The sequence below is a fragment of the Ursus maritimus genome, unplaced genomic scaffold (assembly GCF_017311325.1).
Source record: "Ursus maritimus isolate PB19 unplaced genomic scaffold, ASM1731132v1 scaffold_6, whole genome shotgun sequence".
NCBI classification, from domain to species: domain Eukaryota; kingdom Metazoa; phylum Chordata; class Mammalia; order Carnivora; family Ursidae; genus Ursus; species Ursus maritimus.
The window spans coordinates 20,665,138-20,685,668 of record NW_024426774.1 but is presented as its reverse complement, the minus strand read 5'-3'; the positions used below and the strand labels follow the sequence as shown (position 1 = coordinate 20,685,668).

General features: G+C 48.0%; 1 protein-coding gene across 1 annotated transcript in view; it reads right to left on the bottom strand.

Annotated features, from left to right (window-relative positions):
* The window catches only part of DPYSL5 (dihydropyrimidinase like 5), a 94,249-nt gene that overhangs the window by 46,998 nt on the left and 26,720 nt on the right, over positions 1-20,531 (bottom strand). The window contains exon 2 of the mRNA XM_040623003.1: positions 7,939-8,203. Within this exon, the coding sequence (XP_040478937.1) occupies positions 7,939-8,199 (261 nt within the window). The 5' untranslated portion in view covers positions 8,200-8,203. The remainder of the gene's footprint in view (positions 1-7,938; positions 8,204-20,531) is intronic.

Genomic DNA, 20,531 nt, shown 5'->3' with positions numbered 1-20,531 from the left:
GTGGCTACTGTTTTAATTTGTACTGACGCCGTAGAAGATGACTACAGCCCTGCACAGGTGGCCAGGTCCCCTGGGGAGCACACAGAAAGGACGACCTCCAGGTGGCTTGGAAGGGGAAGCCACTTCATGAGGCACCCATCGAGACCTTCAGTGGGACTGTGGTGATTCAGAAAGGGAAGAGGGGCCCAGCTGTGCGGATCCCAATTAGCACAGCCACACCAGAGGGGTTGCGGGTCTGCAGGAAGGACAGGCATGCTGTGGCTGCGGCCGGCCCAGGAAAACAAGCCAGAAGGAGGGTGGATTCTGAGAGAAGGCCTGTTGGGTGGCCGGCAGGCCAAGCCAGGGACACAGAGGCAGCACGGGCTCTAGATGGACAGAACAATTTCATTGCAAAGCCAAAGTGGGTGATCTAAGAGACTGCAGACAGAGCCACGGCCAGGCCATCACAGCCTGGGGACCGACATTTATCACAGATATACTCTGCGCCGGGCACTGTGGGGAGCCTTTTTCATGCGTCCTCATTTAATCCCCACAACGCCCATTTGTAAATGGGCGAAAACTGCAAACATCTAAGAAGGATGTTATTCCTCCAGGGACGAGTGGTATCTTCTAAAGCCACCATTTCAGGGAGGCAAAGACATGCCTAGTGCATGTCAGTTCTGGGATGATTTCGTCTGGTCCAGGCAAGAGCCATCGTGTCAAGGAAACCACCTGCACGCGGCCCACCGAGAGGAGGCCGGCTATCTGAAAGCAGTGACTATCCTGTTCTGGGGTTTCAGGAGAGCCCCCGAGTGGCAGGGTGAAAAGACCCTCAGGCTGAGAACCTGCATTCTGGTCCAATTATCGCAGGGACTTGGGGCAACACATTCATTTCCCGTCAGTGGGAGGGTGGAACTCGATTTCTAAGGTCCCTTCTAGCTTTTTACAGGAATGAAGACATAAGTGAACTTGGGAACATCGATTAATAAGCAAGACCACAGGGGTGTCTGGGTGGCTCAGTGGAAAAGACCCTCTTGCTGAGAACCTGCATTCTGGTCCAATTATCGCAGGGACTTGGGGCAACACATTCATTTCCCGTCAGTGGGAGGGTGGAACTCGATTTCTAAGGTCCCTTCTAGCTTTTTACAGGAATGAAGACATAAGTGAACTTGGGAACATCGATTAATAAGCAAGACCACAGGGGTGTCTGGGTGGCTCAGTTGGTTAAGCATCCAACTCTTGGTCTCGGCTCAAGTCATGATCTCAGGACCTGATCTCCATGCTGGGCATGAAGCCTACTTAAAAAAGAAACAACAACAACAGAAAAGCAAGACCATGTGAGTCTGGGTCCTGATAAACAGGAAGCGTTATTGCAGAGCTAAAAGACTGGAAAGACATTTTGGCCAGAATTAAACAGAAATGGACAGAGTACTGGAGTTAAGAAAAAAAGAAAGAAAGAAAGAAAGAAAGAAAGAAAGAAAGAAAGAAAGAAAGAAAGAAAGAAGCAGCATTTAAAGGTTTAATTCTAAAAGAGCAAATTTCAAAGGGAAAGTAGAAAAACAATCTGCCCAATGGATAAATGGGATCCTTGGTAAGGATGCTGGCAGACCGGATACCAAAGGGAATTTATGTCCTAGCCTGTCCTATCTCAGGACTCTGCCAGATAGGGCCCAGTCCTCTGCAGTGAGACAAGGGGAGGGATGTGGCAGGCTATCCCGACCTATGCCATTGAACAGCCCCTTGGCTGACCTCATGTTGGCCAAACACTTTTCTTGCATTTGGCTTCCCTTGTAGAGAAGAATAGGTGTCCTGCTGATGCTGATTTTGAGTTAATGGGAGGCTGTCTCTGTGACAGATGGCCCTGGCACAGACGAGAGGGAGTCTCTGGGCCCTCAAAGAAGAGGGACAGACCCAGCCGGACTCCCATTTGATGACACCTCTACCATGGCCAACTTCTCACTCCCTGATGATGTCAGAGGGATATAGACAGGAGGGGAGAACACAGGGCCAGGGAAATCTAGCAAGTACAGGGGTTCTCGGACCCAGGCTGGGATTTGGGAGCCCATTGATCAGACCCTGGAATGTGAACAGAAGGAGAAAAGCAAATAAATAAGACTGGCAAGGGCAGGGGCGCCTGGGTGGCACAGCGGTTAAGCGTCTGCCTTCGGCTCAGGGCGTGATCCCGGCGTTATGGGATCGAGCCCCACATCAGGCTCCTCCGCTATGAGCCTGCTTCTTCCTCTCCCACTCCCCCTGCTTGTGTTCCCTCTCTCGCTGGCTGTCTCTATCTCTGTCGAATAAATAAATAAAATCTTAAAAAACAAAACAAAACAAAACAAAAAGACTGGCAAGGGCAAAGCAAAGCAGGCCTGAACTTTCAAAGCGGATTCAGACGTCAGCCTGACACATAAGGTGAGGGTCAGACCTGCAGGAGTCACAGCCAGAACAACGTGCTATTCAAGAGTGGAGAAAATTCCTTGTTAATCCATCTGCTAGTGTCAGAATCATCAGGGATGCTTTAAAAAAAAAAAAAAATACTGATGGAGGGGCACCTGGGTGGCTCAATCGGTTGGGCAGCCAGCTCTTGGTTTCAGCTCAGGTCACGATTTCAGGGTCCTGGGATCGACCCCACATCGGACTCCGCACTCAGCAGGGAGTCTGCTTGGGATTCTCTCTCTCCCTCTGCCCCTCCCCCGGTTGCACCCTCTCTCTCTAAAATAAATAAATCTTAAAAAAAAATACTGATGGGGAAAGAGGCAGACCTAGAGACAGAAATTTCACCGATCTGGCGTGGGCCCTTCATACCTGCGTCTTTAAAAAATTCCAAGTTGTTCGTTCGTTCTTTCTTTCTTTCCTTCTTTTTTTGAAGATTTTTTATTTTTTGTTTGACAGAGAGAGAGACAGCCAGCGAGAGGAGGGAACACAAGCAGGGGGAGTGGGAAAGGAAGAAGCAGGCTCCCAGCGGAGGAGCCCAATGCAGGGCTCGATCACAGGACTCTGGGATCGCGGCCTGAGCCGAAGGCAGATGCTTAACAACTGAGCCACCCAGGTGCCCCTGTTCTTTCTTTTTTTAAAAAAATATTTTATTTATTTATTTGAGAGAGAGAGGGGGTGTGCAAGCAGGGGGAGGGGCAGAGGGAGCGAGAGAAGCAGACTCCCCCACTCAGCAGGGAGCACGATGTGGGGCTCCATCCCAGGACCCTGGGATCATGGCCTGAGCCGACAAAGCAGACTTTCAACTGACTGAGCCACCCAGGCACCCTCCCCGAGTTGTTCTCGTGTAATTTGTTGCTGAGGGTTGAAAATCACTGGCCTAGATGGTGGTTCTTAATATCTTTTTGGAGGAGCAGGAGGCAGAAAAGGCATCTAGGAAGCTTTTCGCCATTGCCCATGCCTGCCCCCTCTATCAACATCTTAGTGACAGGGCTGTGTCTGTAGGTTACAAAGCCCGATTCGCTGCGGAGAGCCATTGGTGGGGAGGAGCTCAAGAGCCTGAATTAACATTCTTTATTATGTAATATTAGCTCCCCACCAGAGAATAAATATAACTTATAAGTACTTTAAGCAGAATAATAGTAAAAGACCTCATGACCCAACTGAAATCCTGGACCTTTATAAACACAGTTGGTGTTACTTGGTCTCCCTCCTCCCTCCCGCCCCCTGCCTCCCCGCGGGAGATAACCTTCTTCAATGGGGTCTGCATTATTACCAGGCAGACGGTCTTGGTGCTTTGCTTCCAGGAAACCCAGGTTCTGGGCCTGGGGAGGGCAGGGCCTGCAGGTTGGGAGGGTGGAGGAGGCGGGGAGGAGGATCAAGGGCCCGGCTGTGAGCACGGGATGCAGAGCCAGGGGAGCCAGGCAGAGCCTGCCACGGCCTCTGAAAGCAGGCAAGGCATTTGTTAAAGTGCTAGAGAAATCCCTTTAGACCCAGTACAATGGAGACCCAGATGCTCTCGGAAAAGCCAGGCTTTCAACTGTTTTGTTTTCACAGCCCTGGCTGCCACTGCCAAATTGACAGGCACGCAATAGCTCAGGGGGTGCAGAGTTCAAGGCCCCGCGGATGTCGGACAAGAACAAAAAGATGCAACTTGATCTCTCTTTCTCTCTAGGCTAATCACTTGGGTGAGCCTTTCCTTAGGATTATTATTCTATTATAAACCCAGATGCTTAAAGCAAATCAACCGCTACCTTCCTTAGAACGTACAAAGTAGGTCAGCGTTGCTCACCAGGGCGCACAGCCTCTGATCGAGCGCCACAGGCCATGTGAATAATTAAATCGACACGGCCCCCAGAGCGGCACTGCAACAGGAGTGCGTTTTCTCTCCCCGGGAGATTGTCAGCACCCTGAGGAAAGAGGATGCCCAAGCGCCCCGCTGTAGGAGCACCAGGGGGACGGGGAAATCGGGAGTGGAGGGGTGGGAATACCAGGGCAGGAAACTAGCTCTCGGGAGGCCGGGAGACTGCGGCAGAACCCGGGGCAGGGTCTACGGATGGGATTCAGGGGAGACGGAGTCAGGGGCTGCTCGAGGAAACAGATGCTCAGACTGCGGGCTGGGACACAAGGACGTCACGATCCAGTCTTGCTTACGGGATGGATAGAACAAAGGGTGGGTGGGCTTAGGGGACACCGGTAGCCAGGGGGGTGGCTTAGGATCTATGGGCCTTTAAACACTCCACAACTAGAGCCTGACATGGACTGGGGGGCCTTAAATCACACAGGGGCTTTTATGTGTTTTCCAGACGCAGCTGCTCCCATGGATGAGAAACCTGGAAAAGATCAAGAGTTACCCGCTACCTTGCACAAAGATCCGTGTGCTGAGGTTTTCATCAGCTATGAAGAGCTAAAGGCTCTCAGGGGAAAAGCTGTCACTCCTGGCTAATGAGGTCCCAGCAGATGACAATGTGAAAAATAAGACAAAGAAGGCCAGCCTGCCCTCTGAAAGTCTGGTAGACAGCGTGGTGACAGCGTGGATCCGACCTTGGACTAAAGGTCTTCCAGGAGGGGACAAGAGCCAGAAAGCTACAGTTTTGGGTGCCAGGCCTGAGCCTACTACAGAATAGACCCCAGCAGGGATCCAAGGGGTAATCAGTCATGTTGATGGTAAATACTACAGCTTCTCTTCCATTCCTGCTGGGAGTAGACCTTCTGACAACCAGTTGGGAAAGGAATTTGGTGGCATCTCGTAAAGCCGAGTACATGTGTAGCCTATGTACCCAGCAATTCCACTCCCAGGAATGTGCCCCACAGAAATGTGTGCGTACATTTGCTGAAAGAAGTCTACGAACATTCATAGCGACAGTATGACTGGCAACCACCCAAATACCCATTGGTAAGTACCGTGCGGTACATCAAAGTACCAAGCAGTAAAGGCGAACAAAGGACAACCTGACTGAACTTCACAGAAATAATGCTGAGCTAAGGAAGCTAATACAAAGGTACCAACCACTTAATTTCATTTATATAAAGTAAACAGAACCAACCTATGGTGAATCCACGAAAAACAACTGACTTCTACACTTTAAATGGGTGAATTATATCTCAATGAAGCTGTTTTGGTTTTGGGTTTTTTTTTTTTTTTAAAGATTGTATTTATTTATTCGACAGAGATAGAGACAGCCAGCGAGAGAGGGAACACAAGCAGGGGGAGTGGGAGAGGAAGAAGCAGGCTCATAGCGGAAGAGCCTGATGTGGGACTCGATCCCAGAACGCTGGGATCACGCCCTGAGCCGAAGGCAGATGCTTAACCACTGTGCCACCCAGGCGCCCCTGGTTTTTGTTTTTTAAACTGTGATATTAGAAGTCAGGGTAGTGGTTATCCTTGGTAAGGAGTAGTGACTGGGAGGGGGCATAAGGAGGGACTCTGGTCTGACAATGTCTGGCCTCTTGATTCGGATGCTGGTTACAAGGGTGTGTTCAACTGGGACAATTCTATATACATACGATTTGGGCACTTCTTGGTATTTATGCTATGCTTCAAAAAAAAGAGCAACAACAGTGACCACAAACCGAACAGGCCCGGCCTGGCTCCAGCACATGGGGGTGGGGAGTTCGATATGCTCACTCACCCCGGAAAGGTCCTGCCACTAGCATATCCTGCAAGAAGACCCTGCAAAAGTTTATGGGGCTGGGGCTCCCCATTTCATCAGTGAGGCATTACCCAGAGGTCCTGGGGGAATTCTCAGAAGAGAAAGTAGGAAGGGTCTGCCTATGGCCTCCCTTCTCTGGGCTCTCCTAGAGTAGGCAGATTTGGCCCCAGATGTGAAAGTATTAGTCCTGGGAGCCTCTTTGCGTCAGAACAGGCTAGGCCATGGCTACTAGGACTCCTCACAGCCCAGCCTTCCAGGGGTTGGGTCTGTTGCTCCGGGACTGGAAAGGGAGGATATCTTCAGGGAGACCTAAACGGCCAGCTGCCTGAGGTTGGCCAGTCCTAGAACTGTGACCCCCCCCCCCACCCAAGGCCAGCCTCTGCCTGCCCCAGCCAGGCTCTTCAGGGATGGGTTTGGAGAGCCTTGGCAGTCCTTGCCTAGCAAGGACACCTGAACCCCCAGGAAAATGGATCCTAGGGAAAGACACCTGAGCGTGGGAGAAGGGCTCCCTGAGAACCCCAGGTAGAACAGAGACAGGATTTTAGGGTGCAGGGCCATTGGAGATTTGAGGCTGTGGGCCAAAGTAGGACAGAGGACTGATTATAACCCCTGGGCCAGTAGCTAGTGGATCCCTTTTTCCCAGGGAGTGTTAGAGGCCAAGGCCTTTGGAAGTCAGACCCTGCCTCCAGGGTCAGGGACTTTGTGGTCCTTGAGATTCTGATTCAATTCTGCACTTAACAAAATCTTCAGGGGCGCCTGGGTGGCTCAGTTGAATGTCTGACTTTGGCTTGGGTCATGATCTTGGGGTCCTGGGACTGAGCCCCACATCAGGCTCCCAGCTTGGCAGGGAGTCTGCTTGTCCCTCTCCCTCTGCCTCTCCCCCTGCTCGTGCTCTCTCTGTCTCTCTCTCTCAAATAAATAAAATCTTTAAAAAATGTCTTCATAGGCGACTCTGATGCATTGCGGGGTACAGAGACCCCCATAGATAAGCATCACTCACTTATTCACTCAACAAACATTTACTGGGTAGTAACTCTGGTTCTTGGTCAGTGCCAGGCTCTGGGAAAGCAGAACGACACAGTCAGGCCTTAAGGAGCCCACAGTCTGGTGTTCACGGACAGGCTGGCACGTGACAGATAATTACAATGCAGAGGAATGACAGCAATAACAGAGGTTCTGGAACACAGAAGGATAAAAGAACCCACATGTGACTCTTTTTGCAAATTGTAATTTCCTCCTAATTCATTTGTTTCACGCATTCAGGAACATCCAGCAGCTCAGGCCCAGCTCAGTAACTGTAAGCATTGTCCACGGCCACTCCCTCGGAAAGAGGCCCACCACCAATTTTTTTCCAACTGTTTTTGAAAATAATGAACAAGCTAGGAGAGAAAATACAAGACAGCTAGCTATGTGCGTTTCATAATTACTGCCATTAAAATCATCTAGAAGAGGCATATCTATTTGTCACCATCTTTGGGGAATGAATTTAGCTTATCACACATAAAGGAGCCCACCAGATCAATACCTCACGCCTGTCACATACATGCACAATAAAACACACCAGCAAATTCTTCTTCTAGGTTTGCATTACATGACACAGAAATATAAACATAAAATCAGTGTGCGGCCTCGGTACACAGGTAAGTGACGTGATCAGTAAAACAGACCCACATACCTCCTTTTCGGTAGTCATGGAGATCTGGAACACCTAGCCTGGAATTTCCTATGTCAGTTGCCACAGTGGCCCCATGAGAGCACCCTTCTCCTTTTAGCAACACAGCGGGGGCATCCTGTTCACATGGGTCTAGTCTGGAGCAGCCACGCAAACGGAAGAAGCCAAAGGGAAGGTACCTTCAGCAAACAGGAGCATTACCTTGGTCCCGTGGTAGAAGTCATCCACACATGTAGCGTTCATGAAGGTCTGATGGAAGTGGGTGCTGGTGTCAATGCCTCCAGGGATCACCAGCTTCCCAGTGGCATCGATCACCTTGGCCCCTCCGGGGATCATGAGCTCACGGCCCACCTGCTGGATGATGCCATTCTCAATGTAGACATCAGCCTCGTGGGTGCAGTCATCGTTCACCACCTTGCCTCCCTTGATGAGAATCCTCACGCTGCCTGAATTGGCAAGCATGTTCCTACGGAAGGAGAGAGGGAGGCACCGGTCAAGGTCAGAGTTCCTTTTCACTGTAACCGAGGTCTCACTTCTTCCCATCAGAGCCCAAACTCCACGGGCAGAGTAAGTGAGCAGGGAAAGGGAGGAAGTTTTCTCCACAGCCTGAGAACACCGGTCCTATAACCGACTGGGTTCACAAGCCTCCCACTGACCTCATAGTGGGATTTCCTGGGAATCATGACACAGTGGCAGTAAGGACGAATCTGGGGCCCAAAGAAACATCAATGTTTACCATCCCGAAATGTTGTGTAGGTTCCAAAGCATTTTCATACCGACTGTGTTGTTTTATTCTCAAAGCAACCCGAGGAGTCACGTTTTGGCAATGAGAAAGCTGAAATTGCCAAGAAAGGAATCGATGGCTTCTAGGCAGCCAAGTCAAACCCAGATGCCTTGTGTGACCAATGTCCCCATTATACCATATGGTCCCAAAGATATCAGTGGTTCCTGGGGCATGACTCTGAGAGCCAAATTCTCTAAGCCTCCCCATTGTTTCATTTATGTATTCTTCCGATGGATTCTGCTTCAGGCCCCCCTCCCATCCTTCCTCAAGGCCACTACCACACAGAAGCTCCACCCTGCCTGCACAGTTAATAAGCTCATCTGCAGAGCTTCGGATAAGCACCTTCACCCAAGCTCCATGCGCAGAGATTCAGCTTTATGTGCTCCAGATTGGGTCCCCCAGAACCACTATTTTTAAAAGCTAGAGCATTTTACCATATGCTTAAAGAATGAATGCCAATCTCTTGCAGAAAGGAGAAGAGAAGGAAACATTCCCAGCTCATTTTATGAAACCAGTATTATTCTGATACCAAAGCCAGACAAAGACAGTATCAAAAAAAACAAAACAAAACAACAACAACTATAGAGTAATATCCCTCATGAATATAGATACAGAAAATCTTAACAAAATATTAGCAAGTGGAATTCAGCAATATGTAAAAAGAATTCTACACCATGCAAATTGGATTTATTCCAGGGATGCCATGTCGGTTCAGTATTTGAAAAGTTAATCAATGTAATCCACCATATTAACGGGCTAAAGGAGAAAAATCACATAATCGTATCATTTGATGCAGAAAAAGAAAGCATTTGGCAAAATTCAAACATCCATTCATGATAAAAGCTCTCAGAAAAGTAGGAATAAAAGTTAACTTCCTCAACTTAATAAAGAACATCTATGAAAAACCTATAGCTAACATCAGACTTAATGCTTAAAGACTGAATGTTTTCCCCCTACAACTGGGAACAAGGCAGGATGTCCACTGTTTTCACTGCTGTTCAACAAAGGGAGTTCTTGCCAGCTATTAAAAAATGAAATGAGACAAAAGGCATATAGATCAAAAAGGAAAAAATAAAACCTGTCCCTATTTGCAGATGACATGATGGTCTGTGGAGAAAATTCCAAAGAATCTACAAAAAAAAAATTCTCCTAGAACAAATAAGTGAGTTCAGCAAGAATGCAAGATACAAGATACAACATACAAAAGTTAGTTTTTCTATATAGTAGCAATGAACACATGTACATGCAAAAAAATTAAAATGCTTAGGCATAAATCTAAGAAAACATATACAGGATTTATATGCTAAAAAACCACAAAATGCTGATGAGAGAAATCAAAGATCTAAGTAAGTGAAGAGACACACCATATTCATGGATAGGAACACCCAACACAGAAAAGATGTCAATCTTCCCCAAATTGATATACACGTTTAATGCAGTTCCTATCTCAGCAAAAATCTTTTGTAGTTAGAGGCAAGCTTATTGTCAAAGTTTATGTGAAATGACAAAGCTAAAATAATTTTGACAGGAGCACCTGGGTGGTTCAGTTGGTTAAGTGTCTACCTTCAGCTCAGGTCATAATCCCAGGGTCCTGGGATTGAGCCCCATGTCAGTGGGGAGCCTGCTTCTCCCTCTCCTTTTGCCTCTCCCTCTGCTAGGTCTCTCTCTCTCTCCCCAATAAATAAAAATTAAAAAATGAAATAAAATAAAATAATGTTGACAAAGACAATAAGGTGGGAGGACTTAGTCTACCTGCTTTCAAAACCTATTACATAGCTACAGTAATCAAAACAGGGTGGTATGGGAGGGCTAGACACAAAATCAGTGGAACAGAATAAAGATCTAGAAATAGCCCATATAAGTATGGTCAACTGATTTTTGACAAAGGTGAAAAAAAAATCTAATGGAGGGAAGAAGATAGTCTTTTTACCAAATGATGTTGGAGCAACTGGCTATCCATAAGCAAAATTTAGCCTTGACTTCAATCTCAGGTCTTACACAAAAATCAGTTCAAAGTGGATCATCCACTGAGTGGCCACATTTGACCACTAACCATTCTCTTCCTCTTGGAGCTCCCTCTCCTTAGCATTAAATGTGGCCATAGAGGGGAGGGGGATAAGGACCACAGGGAGATCTTGGCCACTGTTATGGAGAGGAGCAAGTCTTTGATAAATGGTGGTTGAAGGCAAGTTTGTGGAAACATGTCAAGATCTTTGTGAGTAAAGGGAGACGTAAAATGGGCTGAGGACAGCATGCCTGCGGGAAGAGATCAATTTAGGACAGATCTAAGATTTTTTCAAACAGCTAGGAGAGAGTCAAAGGAGAGATTAAAGATAGAAGAGGATAAGAGATTATTGTGGTGGAAGGTCTTGCAGCATGGAAGAATGAAGGCCATCATTAATGGAAGCTGGGTCTCTGTCAACTTAACACGGTTTATTTGATCCTTCCAACAAAGCTGTGAGGAAGGTATTATTATGCCCATCCACAGAAGAGGAAACAGACTCAAGAGAGGTTAAGGTCAAGGCTTGCAGAAAGGAGATAACATGAAGATGCAGGCGAGGTGGGGACACACAGGAATTTGTGTTCTCTCTGCTCTGAATAGCGGGAGGCGGGGAGCTCCTGGGAGCAGCGAGGAGCCAAGAGGATGTGAGCAGAGTGGGGGAGGGGGAGATGTGGAGGAGCCACTGTGGGACCTGAGAGGGGCAGCAGGGTGGACACAGGGGAGGGGGTCAGCGTCCAGACAGCTGCCGTGACGGTGAGCTAATCAGAATCCCGTCCAGGGAGCACCTTCGGTTGGATCTGCAACTCTCATGACCCTCAGGTAGCTGAACAGAAATGATTCATTTAGACTTAGAAAAGATAAGACAAAGCCTGATCAGGAGGAAGGAGACTTCATCATTGCAGGGTCTCCCTAGGCATGAATGAAGCCCACGTTTCCACTTGGTAAACTTCTCACTCTTCAGGACCTAATCCAATTGTCCCCCTTTCTGAGAAGCCTTCCCTGACTCTCTGCCACCTTCACAAACTTCATGGCCCTGGAGTCTCTCTGCACCTCTGAACTAAGGTCCTCAAAGTCAAAAGCATTATCAGTGATCATTGTTTCTGCTCCCTCTTCAGCCCCAGCCCCGAGTATGGGATACTCAAAGCCAGTGAACAAATGAATGGCTTCATCCACTTGTTGCGTCCCAACACGATCGAATGGCTTAAAGCAGTGAGTGGTAGGCCGTTCCATATTTGGTTTCTGGGATATCTGGCAACTCTCCGTCCAGGGCAATGCTCGGCTTTCATGCCTTTTCCAGTAGAGCAAATTACTGTGGACAGAGCAGGGGAAGCAACATATTTCCTCTTATTCTTGTCATTTAATTTGCCTGCCACCAGGTAAGCTGTGAGAAGGCTGTGTCCCAGGATGAAAAGGCCTTGGAACCTGTTGAAGGAATACATCTTACAAGGAGATGGGTCAGCTATCTGGAGATCTTAGCCTGCTCTCCTGGACGCACTTGGTTAAACAGTTTGTTTTTGTCAAGTTGACCACTATGGAGTGCGTGGAATCTCCACACCAAGAAAGTTGGCTGTGCCCATTCAGGGTCAACCACTAGACTCTCCTGCTGTTAGGAGAGGCCGGCCCCTTGTGGGGCTGCTGCTGGGGGCGGTGCTGGGGAACAAGACAAGTGGTGGGAGCGAACCCTGTTCCCTTACACAGCAACAGCTGTTTCCCAGGAACATCTGCTCCCCCCAGGGATCAGTCCAACCTCTGGGGAGAAGGGGCCCTTTCCCTGGTGAGGAAGGTAGTGGGCAAAGAGGCGGTGGGGAGGAGTCAGGCTGAAGAGATGCGAAGATGGGACAGTCCCAACCACAAGCTTGTTGTCTGAAGTGAGATGAAGCTGGGTATATTTGATCTTTTGTCCTAAAATCTGAAAACTGGAGTTTTAATTTAATATGCAATTAGGAAATGAGCTTGTTCGCAGGTTTGTTCCCTGGCCAAAGGAAGCCCAGAAAGGCTGACTGATGCAATCTCCCTCTCTCTCGTTACGAAGCCAAGGCCAAGTGTGACCATGAAAGGAGAGATGCGACTTCTCAGTTTGCACTAGAGGAGAGAAGTGATGGTAGTGGTAGGGGTGGCCGAAAGAACACACCTTCCTAGCCCCCTGTGCAAATATATAATCTTCACCTTTTAAAGCTGCTTTAGGGCAAGAGGAAAAATAAGAATATTTATGCTGGCTAACTGCTATTGTTTATGTCAGTAAAGGAGAATATTATAAAGGAGAATACTGATTTGCTTGTTAACCTAGAACACATGCTTCAGAGTGTACACCTGGACGGTGGGGGACCTGGAAGGGTAATGCAATAATGAATTACTGGGAATTCCTGTCTGAGCTTTGATGCCGGTATCAAAGCCAAGGGTGACTTCTCAGTAGAAATGAGAGCAATCATTCTTGGTAAGCTAACACCCCGTGCCTGGGACACATGCATTTGACCACGTGGCAACCAACCCCGAAAAGTAGGAACAAGCAGGAACCTTAGCCCCCTTCTTAAGAGGAGGAAACAGAAGTTTTGGAAATGAAAGGTCCCACAACTCCAGATGAAGGATCGGGTTCATATTCAGGTCTGTCTGAGTTAAGGGAAAAGTTATCAGAGTTAGCTCTGGGTAGAAGAGTTATAGGTGATTTTTATGTTTTTCATAGTTTTCTAGGTTTTCAAACTATATAGGATAAAATTGGGTCCCCACCCAACCTTTTTCTTCTTCCTTGTAGAAATCCCGAAGGTTAACCTGGCTCTGAAGAGGCTGGATTCCCGGGATTACCTCAGAGGGAACTCCGTCTCACGACTGAGACAGGCACCATGAATGTCCCATTATTGCTCTGAGATGGCCGAGGCTTAGAATAGTTAAAGGAACGTCCTCAAGGTCACACAGCTAGTCTGTAACAAAGTAGGGACTGAAAACTAGACAACTGTCTAGAGCTGTTGTGGACTGAATGTTTTGTTCTTCCACAAGTCACACACGAAAGCCCTTATCTCCAGTGTGGCCACATTTGGAGATGGGGCCTCTAAGGAAGTTTCTAAGGTTAAATGAGGTCATAGGGTGGGGCCCTGATCCCACAGGATTAGTATCCTTATAAGAAGAGACCCCAGACGGCTCAGTCCCCCACCCCCACCGCCACGGCCTTTGCATAAACGCTGAAAAAAGGCCATGTGAGAAAGGAGCCATCTACCAGCCAGGAAGAGAGTTCTCCCCGGAAACCTACCACACTGACACCCTCATGCCAGACTTCCAGCCTCAGAACTGTGAGAAAATACATTTTATTGTATAAGCCCCCCAGCCTGTGGTATTTTGTTACGGCAGCCTGCACTCCTGGCCACGCGCCATACTGCCAACATGGAGGGGGCGCGACCCAGAGCCTGGATCTCAGGCCGCCTGGTAGACCCACTTCCGTGGATGCTGGGAGCTCCATCCCCACCCTCTGGCAGACGTCCAGCTTCAGACTAGGGGCTGCTGTCATCAAAACGGCCTGTAGGCTGTCAGCCTTTGGGGTGACTGAGGCCGCAGAACACGCTAGGACTACGTGTGAACAAAAATGAACATTCGTGTGCACTAAAATACGCTGGAACCGCACCCTCTTCCAGTGTCAAGCACCGGACACAACTCTGAGGACACAGGCCTTGCTCTCAAGAGCTTCAGTCTAGTGGGTGACAGAGACCCAAACTGTTACAAAGTGACTACCAGGTAATGGGACACTTCTTGCCTAAAAGCCTGAAAACAAAGTTACCAGGTATTGGTTTAAACTGGGTGTGTCTCACGGAGAACCAGACACCAGAGCTGTGAATGAGTGACAGGAGCTGTTTGGTGATGGTGGGAGGGTTTTGCTATACCAGTATCCCCGCCCCCACACGTTTCTAGATTTCCAAATTGTCTGGGTGGCCACAATGCCTCATCCCACTCAGTCCCCCTTCACCATTGACGGTTGACATTCATTATGTTTCTCACCTCCCCCAGTAACCTCATTAGCACCACATTCCTCCAGCTTCCCCTGCTAGTCTTTGCTAAACTAAATGAAGAAAAGACGTTCCTGGACTCTTTCTCTGCGGCGAGCCTTCTGTCTGTGTACATGATGGCGTGAGGGGGTGGGTGAGTGGGGGAGATACCTTGGCCGTCTTAGGAGAATCCCTCGGAAGGGAAAAATTTGAGCACCATTGTTGAAATGCATGCTCGTAAGTTCTGCAAATGCCACCAGCTATGACTGTCTTTCCTTCTATATTCAGAAAACATTCTTGTCAGTGGTCATGGTTGGTATCAGTTTTACTAATTTATGATGCTTCAAAGCACTCATTTATTCCAAACACAGTTACTGTGTAGACAGAGCCAATATCTGGCCCACTGGTTTACTACATAGGCTGTGAACTGAATGTTTGTTTCACCCCCAAAATTCATATGTTGAAGCCCCAATTCCAGCGTGATAGTATTTGGAGCTGGGGCCTTGGAAGGGGATTAGGTCGTGAGGGTGGAGTCCTCATAAGTGGGATTAGTGCTCTTACAAGAAGAGACAGGAGATCTCTCTCACACCCCCTCACCCGTCTCTCTCTCCACCCCCCTCCCCTGGAACCCCCATCCCACGTGAGGATACAGAGAGAAGGTAGTCATGCAAGCCACGAGGAGAGTCCTCGCCAGCAAGTGAATTGGCCAGCACCTCGATATTGGATTTCTCAGCCTTCAGAGCTGTGAGGAATAATTTCCTGTGGTTTAAGCCACCCAGTCTATGGTATTTTTATTATAGCAGCGTGAGCTAAGATACTACATTAGACAGAAGTGAACATTATAATCAAATCAGCATTAAGTAACAACTGTGTCTTAAAATAAATGTCACCTCCTTTAAGGACTTCTGGCTGTATCCCACATTCCCATTTGTCTAACCAAAAACTTTGATCACCCAGCTATTTGTCTATGCAAATGAAAGAATTCAAACCACATGGCTGTCCTCCCAGGCAGAAATGGAAACATGCCAGATAGTTAAATGGTATTAGAAGGAATAACTCAGAACCATGGAATTCTAGAGCTGCAGAGATTCATCAAGTCTACCCTGACTTTCCCTTTTGTCCTTGGACTTCACCAACAGTGACCTTGAATAGAGGGGCAGACCAGGGCTGACAGGGTGCCGCTACACTGCAAATGTGCAGATCTTAAGAATTCTACAATTTATTTGGGGAAGCAATGATGCCTTCCACAGCAAGATGGATATCTTTGATATGCCAAGATTTATTCAGCTGTACACGGCTTATATCCCCCAATTTCCCAGTTCCATGGCATGGATTCCTTATGGTCCTGAACCCCTGCTGGGTGACAGCCAAGGTGATGTATAAGCTGGGGAAAGAGCACTGTACCACCTCGGAACGCAGTCTTTCCTGAGAAAGCCTTTTTTATGTTTAAAACAGTGAAAATGACTGCTATTTGCCATCTAATGACCGTCTTGCTGGGTAAAGGACAATTTCCCGTACTGCCCACCCTCCTGCTTCTTACTGCTATGAGCCATTCCAACGCAGAACTGCACAGGGGGCACCTTGCCTGCTGGACAGTCAAGGTTATGGCAGCTGCTGCTTCTCGTTCATGAAATGCACACAACCCCGTGCTCCTAGAAGGCACGCAGTGTGGTCCTGCCAAGGAAATGCCAACCCCAACGCTGTGTTTTGCAACTGCCTGCTTCTGTCATCACCTTCCCCAGCTCCCCTGTGCCTGCGGGGAGGTGCGAGACACGGAGAGCCTGCAGTCTGGCCTGCACAGCTGCCTCCTGCCAGCAGCTCAGCTGGAGGATGCTGGGGGTCCCTGCGGCTCAGAGACATGTGGGGCCTGAACAGTGCGAAGGGGACACTTCCTGCAGAAAGACCTTAAAACGAACTTGATAGGAATTGGTTTGTATGGTATGTATTTCCTTTTTAATAGGCATTGATTTAAGATTCACGTTTCCTCTTTGGGTCCAACCCACGGAAGAACGTGTGATTTTACAGACAATCGGTCACTGTGAGATCAAGGCACGTGCAAGGCAAGAGCTACAAAAGTGCCCTGAGTCACGAAGGATCCACAGCATGTAAGCCAGTCCTAATGGCAGACGGGCTGCTAACTGGAGGGGTAGGGGAAGCCAGTTCTGGTCGCTGGGGACACACGGAATGATGTGGCTTTTCCTTTGCTCCAAGCAGGTAACATTTGCCAAAGGATCAAAAGGCAATATATGGCAGTGGTTAGGAAAAGAAAACAAAAATATGCAGCTATTTTTCTTCCTCTGATCAACACGTAGGAAAGAGTAATGGAACAGTAATGGAAGCAGCAGCTGCCATAACCTTTCTACGCTCTCACCAGCCAGGGAGCCGATCCTAACAGGGGTTGGTGGGGGGGATTGTGGTGTTTGTACTTATGGAGTCCTGGGATGATTCTGGAAAGGGATTGTCTCTGAGATGAAAAATGAAAACAAATGAAAGGTTCGCTAGAACATTAGAGCCAAAAAGGGAAGTTTGACTCTGTTAAATGAATAAATACAATCTTAAAAAAAAAAAAAAGGGAAGTTTGAGGTGAGTGGGAAACAGCTAAGGCTTTAAGTTAATACACGTAGTTTTTTAATAAAGTGAACTGCCTTTCTAAACTGCACTACACAATTCTTTAATATTAAAACAAGTATAGTTTTTTAATTCTTAATTGGCTTTATCAACTCTTGAGTCGATTTAAAATGGTATTTGTAACATCCATGTCAGGTATAAAGAAAAATGACAAACACCTGTGAACTCGCCATCGTCACTACTCTTGCTGTCCCCGCACCTCTTTTGTTTCACCCCACCCTCAGACATAACCACTTCCCTAGTCAATTTGTATGAACTCATGAAAACAACAATTAGGTGACAAGTAAAAATAAAAAAGACAAGCTCACAGCTGTTTCTGCCGCACGACCTCTCCCCACATCCCATGATCACACTTCACCTGCCTTATGACTGACTTCTTCAACACCTAGGACCCTGCTTTCCAGGGTAAATAAGCAGGAATCTGAAACCTATTCTATGCCAATAATGAGGGTGTGAGGACATTTAACATCCAAATGCCCACAGACCATTCCACTGGAATGTTCCACAGGCACACACACTCAGCCTGTCCAAAAGCAGCTGCAGCATCCCTTATCACCCACCCAGAATCCTGAGCCTCTTCCTAGACTCCTCTCCAACGAGGCCAGCGTCAGCATCGAGGGCTGGTCTGAGTGGTGGGCCTGGTTTGGGTCACCTAGGAGTTTTGTGCAAAAGGCTTTGAGAGATTCTGGAGGTAGAACCCAGCCATGGGGAGAACTGGGGAAGGTGAAACAGCAGGTCTGTCTTTCATGTGGAGCTCAGGCATCTTCTGGGGATCTGGAAGCAGAAAGAAGGGCCTATCAAGCCAAAGGGTCACACATGGAGGGCAGGGGCTCCACAGGCTGTGGCCGATGGTACAACCCCCTCCCCCCAACCAGACACTCTGGACCCATCATCCGGGAGCCATAAGCCATAAGAGCCCAGCATCAAGGCCACACTAAGAGGACAGGCAGGCCAAGGTGACCCAATCTGTCCATGGGATGGACGTGAATGTGGAGAACAAGGGCTTGTTCTCGTAGAAGCGTAAAGAAACAAGGACGAAGGAGCGGCTCCAAGTGTAGCCCGAGAGGTGGGCCTAGGTTCTGGGAAGGTGTATATGGACCCATGTGGGCTGAGTCCTTAGGCTAAGATAGTATAAGAAGTCTTAAACCCATGGCTTCATTGGGTCTGGCCTGGCCCAGCCTGGCGGGACTCCACACGCAAGCACCATCAGGGCACAGAGGGCAAGAATGAAATTCCAAGGGATTAGCCCAAGAAATGGAGCCTCAGACCACTTGCTCAAGATTAGCTGTGAGAGAAACCGGACAGTTGTGGGAAGGCGAAGCTGACAGTACATGCGAGCGTGTGTGGCGTCGGGACCAAAGAGGCCACCTGCGTGGGGACGCTCACGTGCGCCTTGGTGGGCATCACGGCCCCTGCGTGCAGTCTTTGCATTTGGGCAGAAATCTTGCTCCTTTCAAGTGTTCCCTTGCTCACTGAGGTCGGGAGACTGGCGGAGACCGAGTACCAGCAAAAACCAGTAAAGAGGAGGAGATCCCCTTCTGTGAGCCTAGCGGCTCCAGGGCCCTGGAAGAAGGGCAGGGAGGTGTATGCACACTGGAGACAAGAATCTGGCCTCCTGACTGAGGCCTCAGCCAGAAAACACCAGGCTTTTGTGACCAGTAGTCAACATTACCACCATAACCCTTCCCCAGGCGGACCTTCTGGCAGATTCCTCAGCCCTGCTGTGCTTTCCACGCTCTCGCCAGCTGTCTGCAGGCCCCAGAAATCATTCCATCAGCTCTCTTGGAAAGATAGCAGCTGCAGCTCCAGGGCCTCCAGTGGCCCACAGAGTGGCTGCTTCCTAGAATGCCAGCCAAAGGGCAGAGGCACCAGCGCCCGCCCACTGCCAGAAAGAGGGAGGGGGCAACGATGTTTCTCAGTCTGAGACCCCCCATTCTCTGACTGAGGGTGGGGAAAGTCACAAGCAGGGGAAAAAAATGCATTTTCCTAATTATAAAAGTGTCCTAGGGGCACCTGGCTGGCTCAGTCGTGGAGCATGAGGGTTGCAAGTTCAAGTCCCACATTGGGTATAGAGATTACTTAAAAATAAAATCAAAAGAAAAGAGTCTCAAACTTGGGCTACCTGATGAGGTCTAGATTTGGGATAAATATTGGGTGGAAATACATAAAAATTTCACTTTTTCTCTTTTAAATGAAAAATTAGTATGAACTAACGACAGCCACGTAGAACATCTCAAAAACAACTGAAGACACAAAATAGTAAATACGGGACAGGGCCATATAACATTCAAAACTGAACTACAGTGTTTAGGCATATAGTCATAGAAAGGAAAAAAACCCAAGAAAATCAGAAAAGTCGGAGTGGTTGGTTATCTCTGGGAGGCCAAGGAGGGGCTGTGTTTGGGACACATGGTGGGGAGCTTCTCGAGAGTTGCAAATATTCAAATCTCCTCCTTGAAAAGGGTGGGAGTTACACAGGTGTTTGCTTTAAATTACTATTTAAATTAGACATATTTTCTGTACGTATCTCATAAAACATTTAAAAATTTTAAAAGAAGAACTGCACGTCCGTATATGAAAATGATATGCCATGTGTTACTACAATTACGTAAAAACATCACACACAAAAAACAGACCAGGTGAGAATACATAACAAGGTCTGTGTTGATTGGGATTATAGGGGATTTCACTCCTCTAATTTTTCAAATTTTCTATATAATATTATACTGATTTTCTGATGAAAAATAACTACACTAATTTAAAACCACACAAACAGCTTTATTCTGTTTGGGAAAAAAACTGAAATAAGGTGAAAAACGTTCCCTCTTTTTTTCAGGATATCTTGCCATCCTCCTGCCACCTCCTGGGAAATTTCCTAAAAGGACTGGGCTTTAGGACAAACCAATCTCCTTCCTTATTTCGACTCAAATAGATTTCAGAAGGACACAGACTTTTTTCCCCGGTGATGTAAGTCTTTAAAGACGTACCGGATCCTTCATCTTGTGCTGAAAATGTGTTTCCATCTCTCCCTCCCAAACACAGTGTTTTTACCTGCCATCAACTTTATACCCAGAATGTTTCCGCTGGTCAATGCCATCCCCTTTCCTGTGCCTGCTTCTGCCAGTTGCCTTCTTATGAACCTGACTCACCTCCGTCACTAAGGCAAATAGGTATTTTTACCTTAACCCAGAATTCTGGAGCCTGAAGAGCAAATCTCACCAGTGCTTGCAGCAATACATGACAAATGGAGCCCAACTTTGGGGAGATGGGCGGCAAGGTGGGAGAACACTGTGAGCTCCATCACCCCCTCTGGGAGACACTTTCTCATGGGCGACACCCCCAGGCATATGTGAGAAGCACCGTGCCCACTGGGAGTGGCAGGTCAAGTGGGCACTCTTACTTACGAGACTTG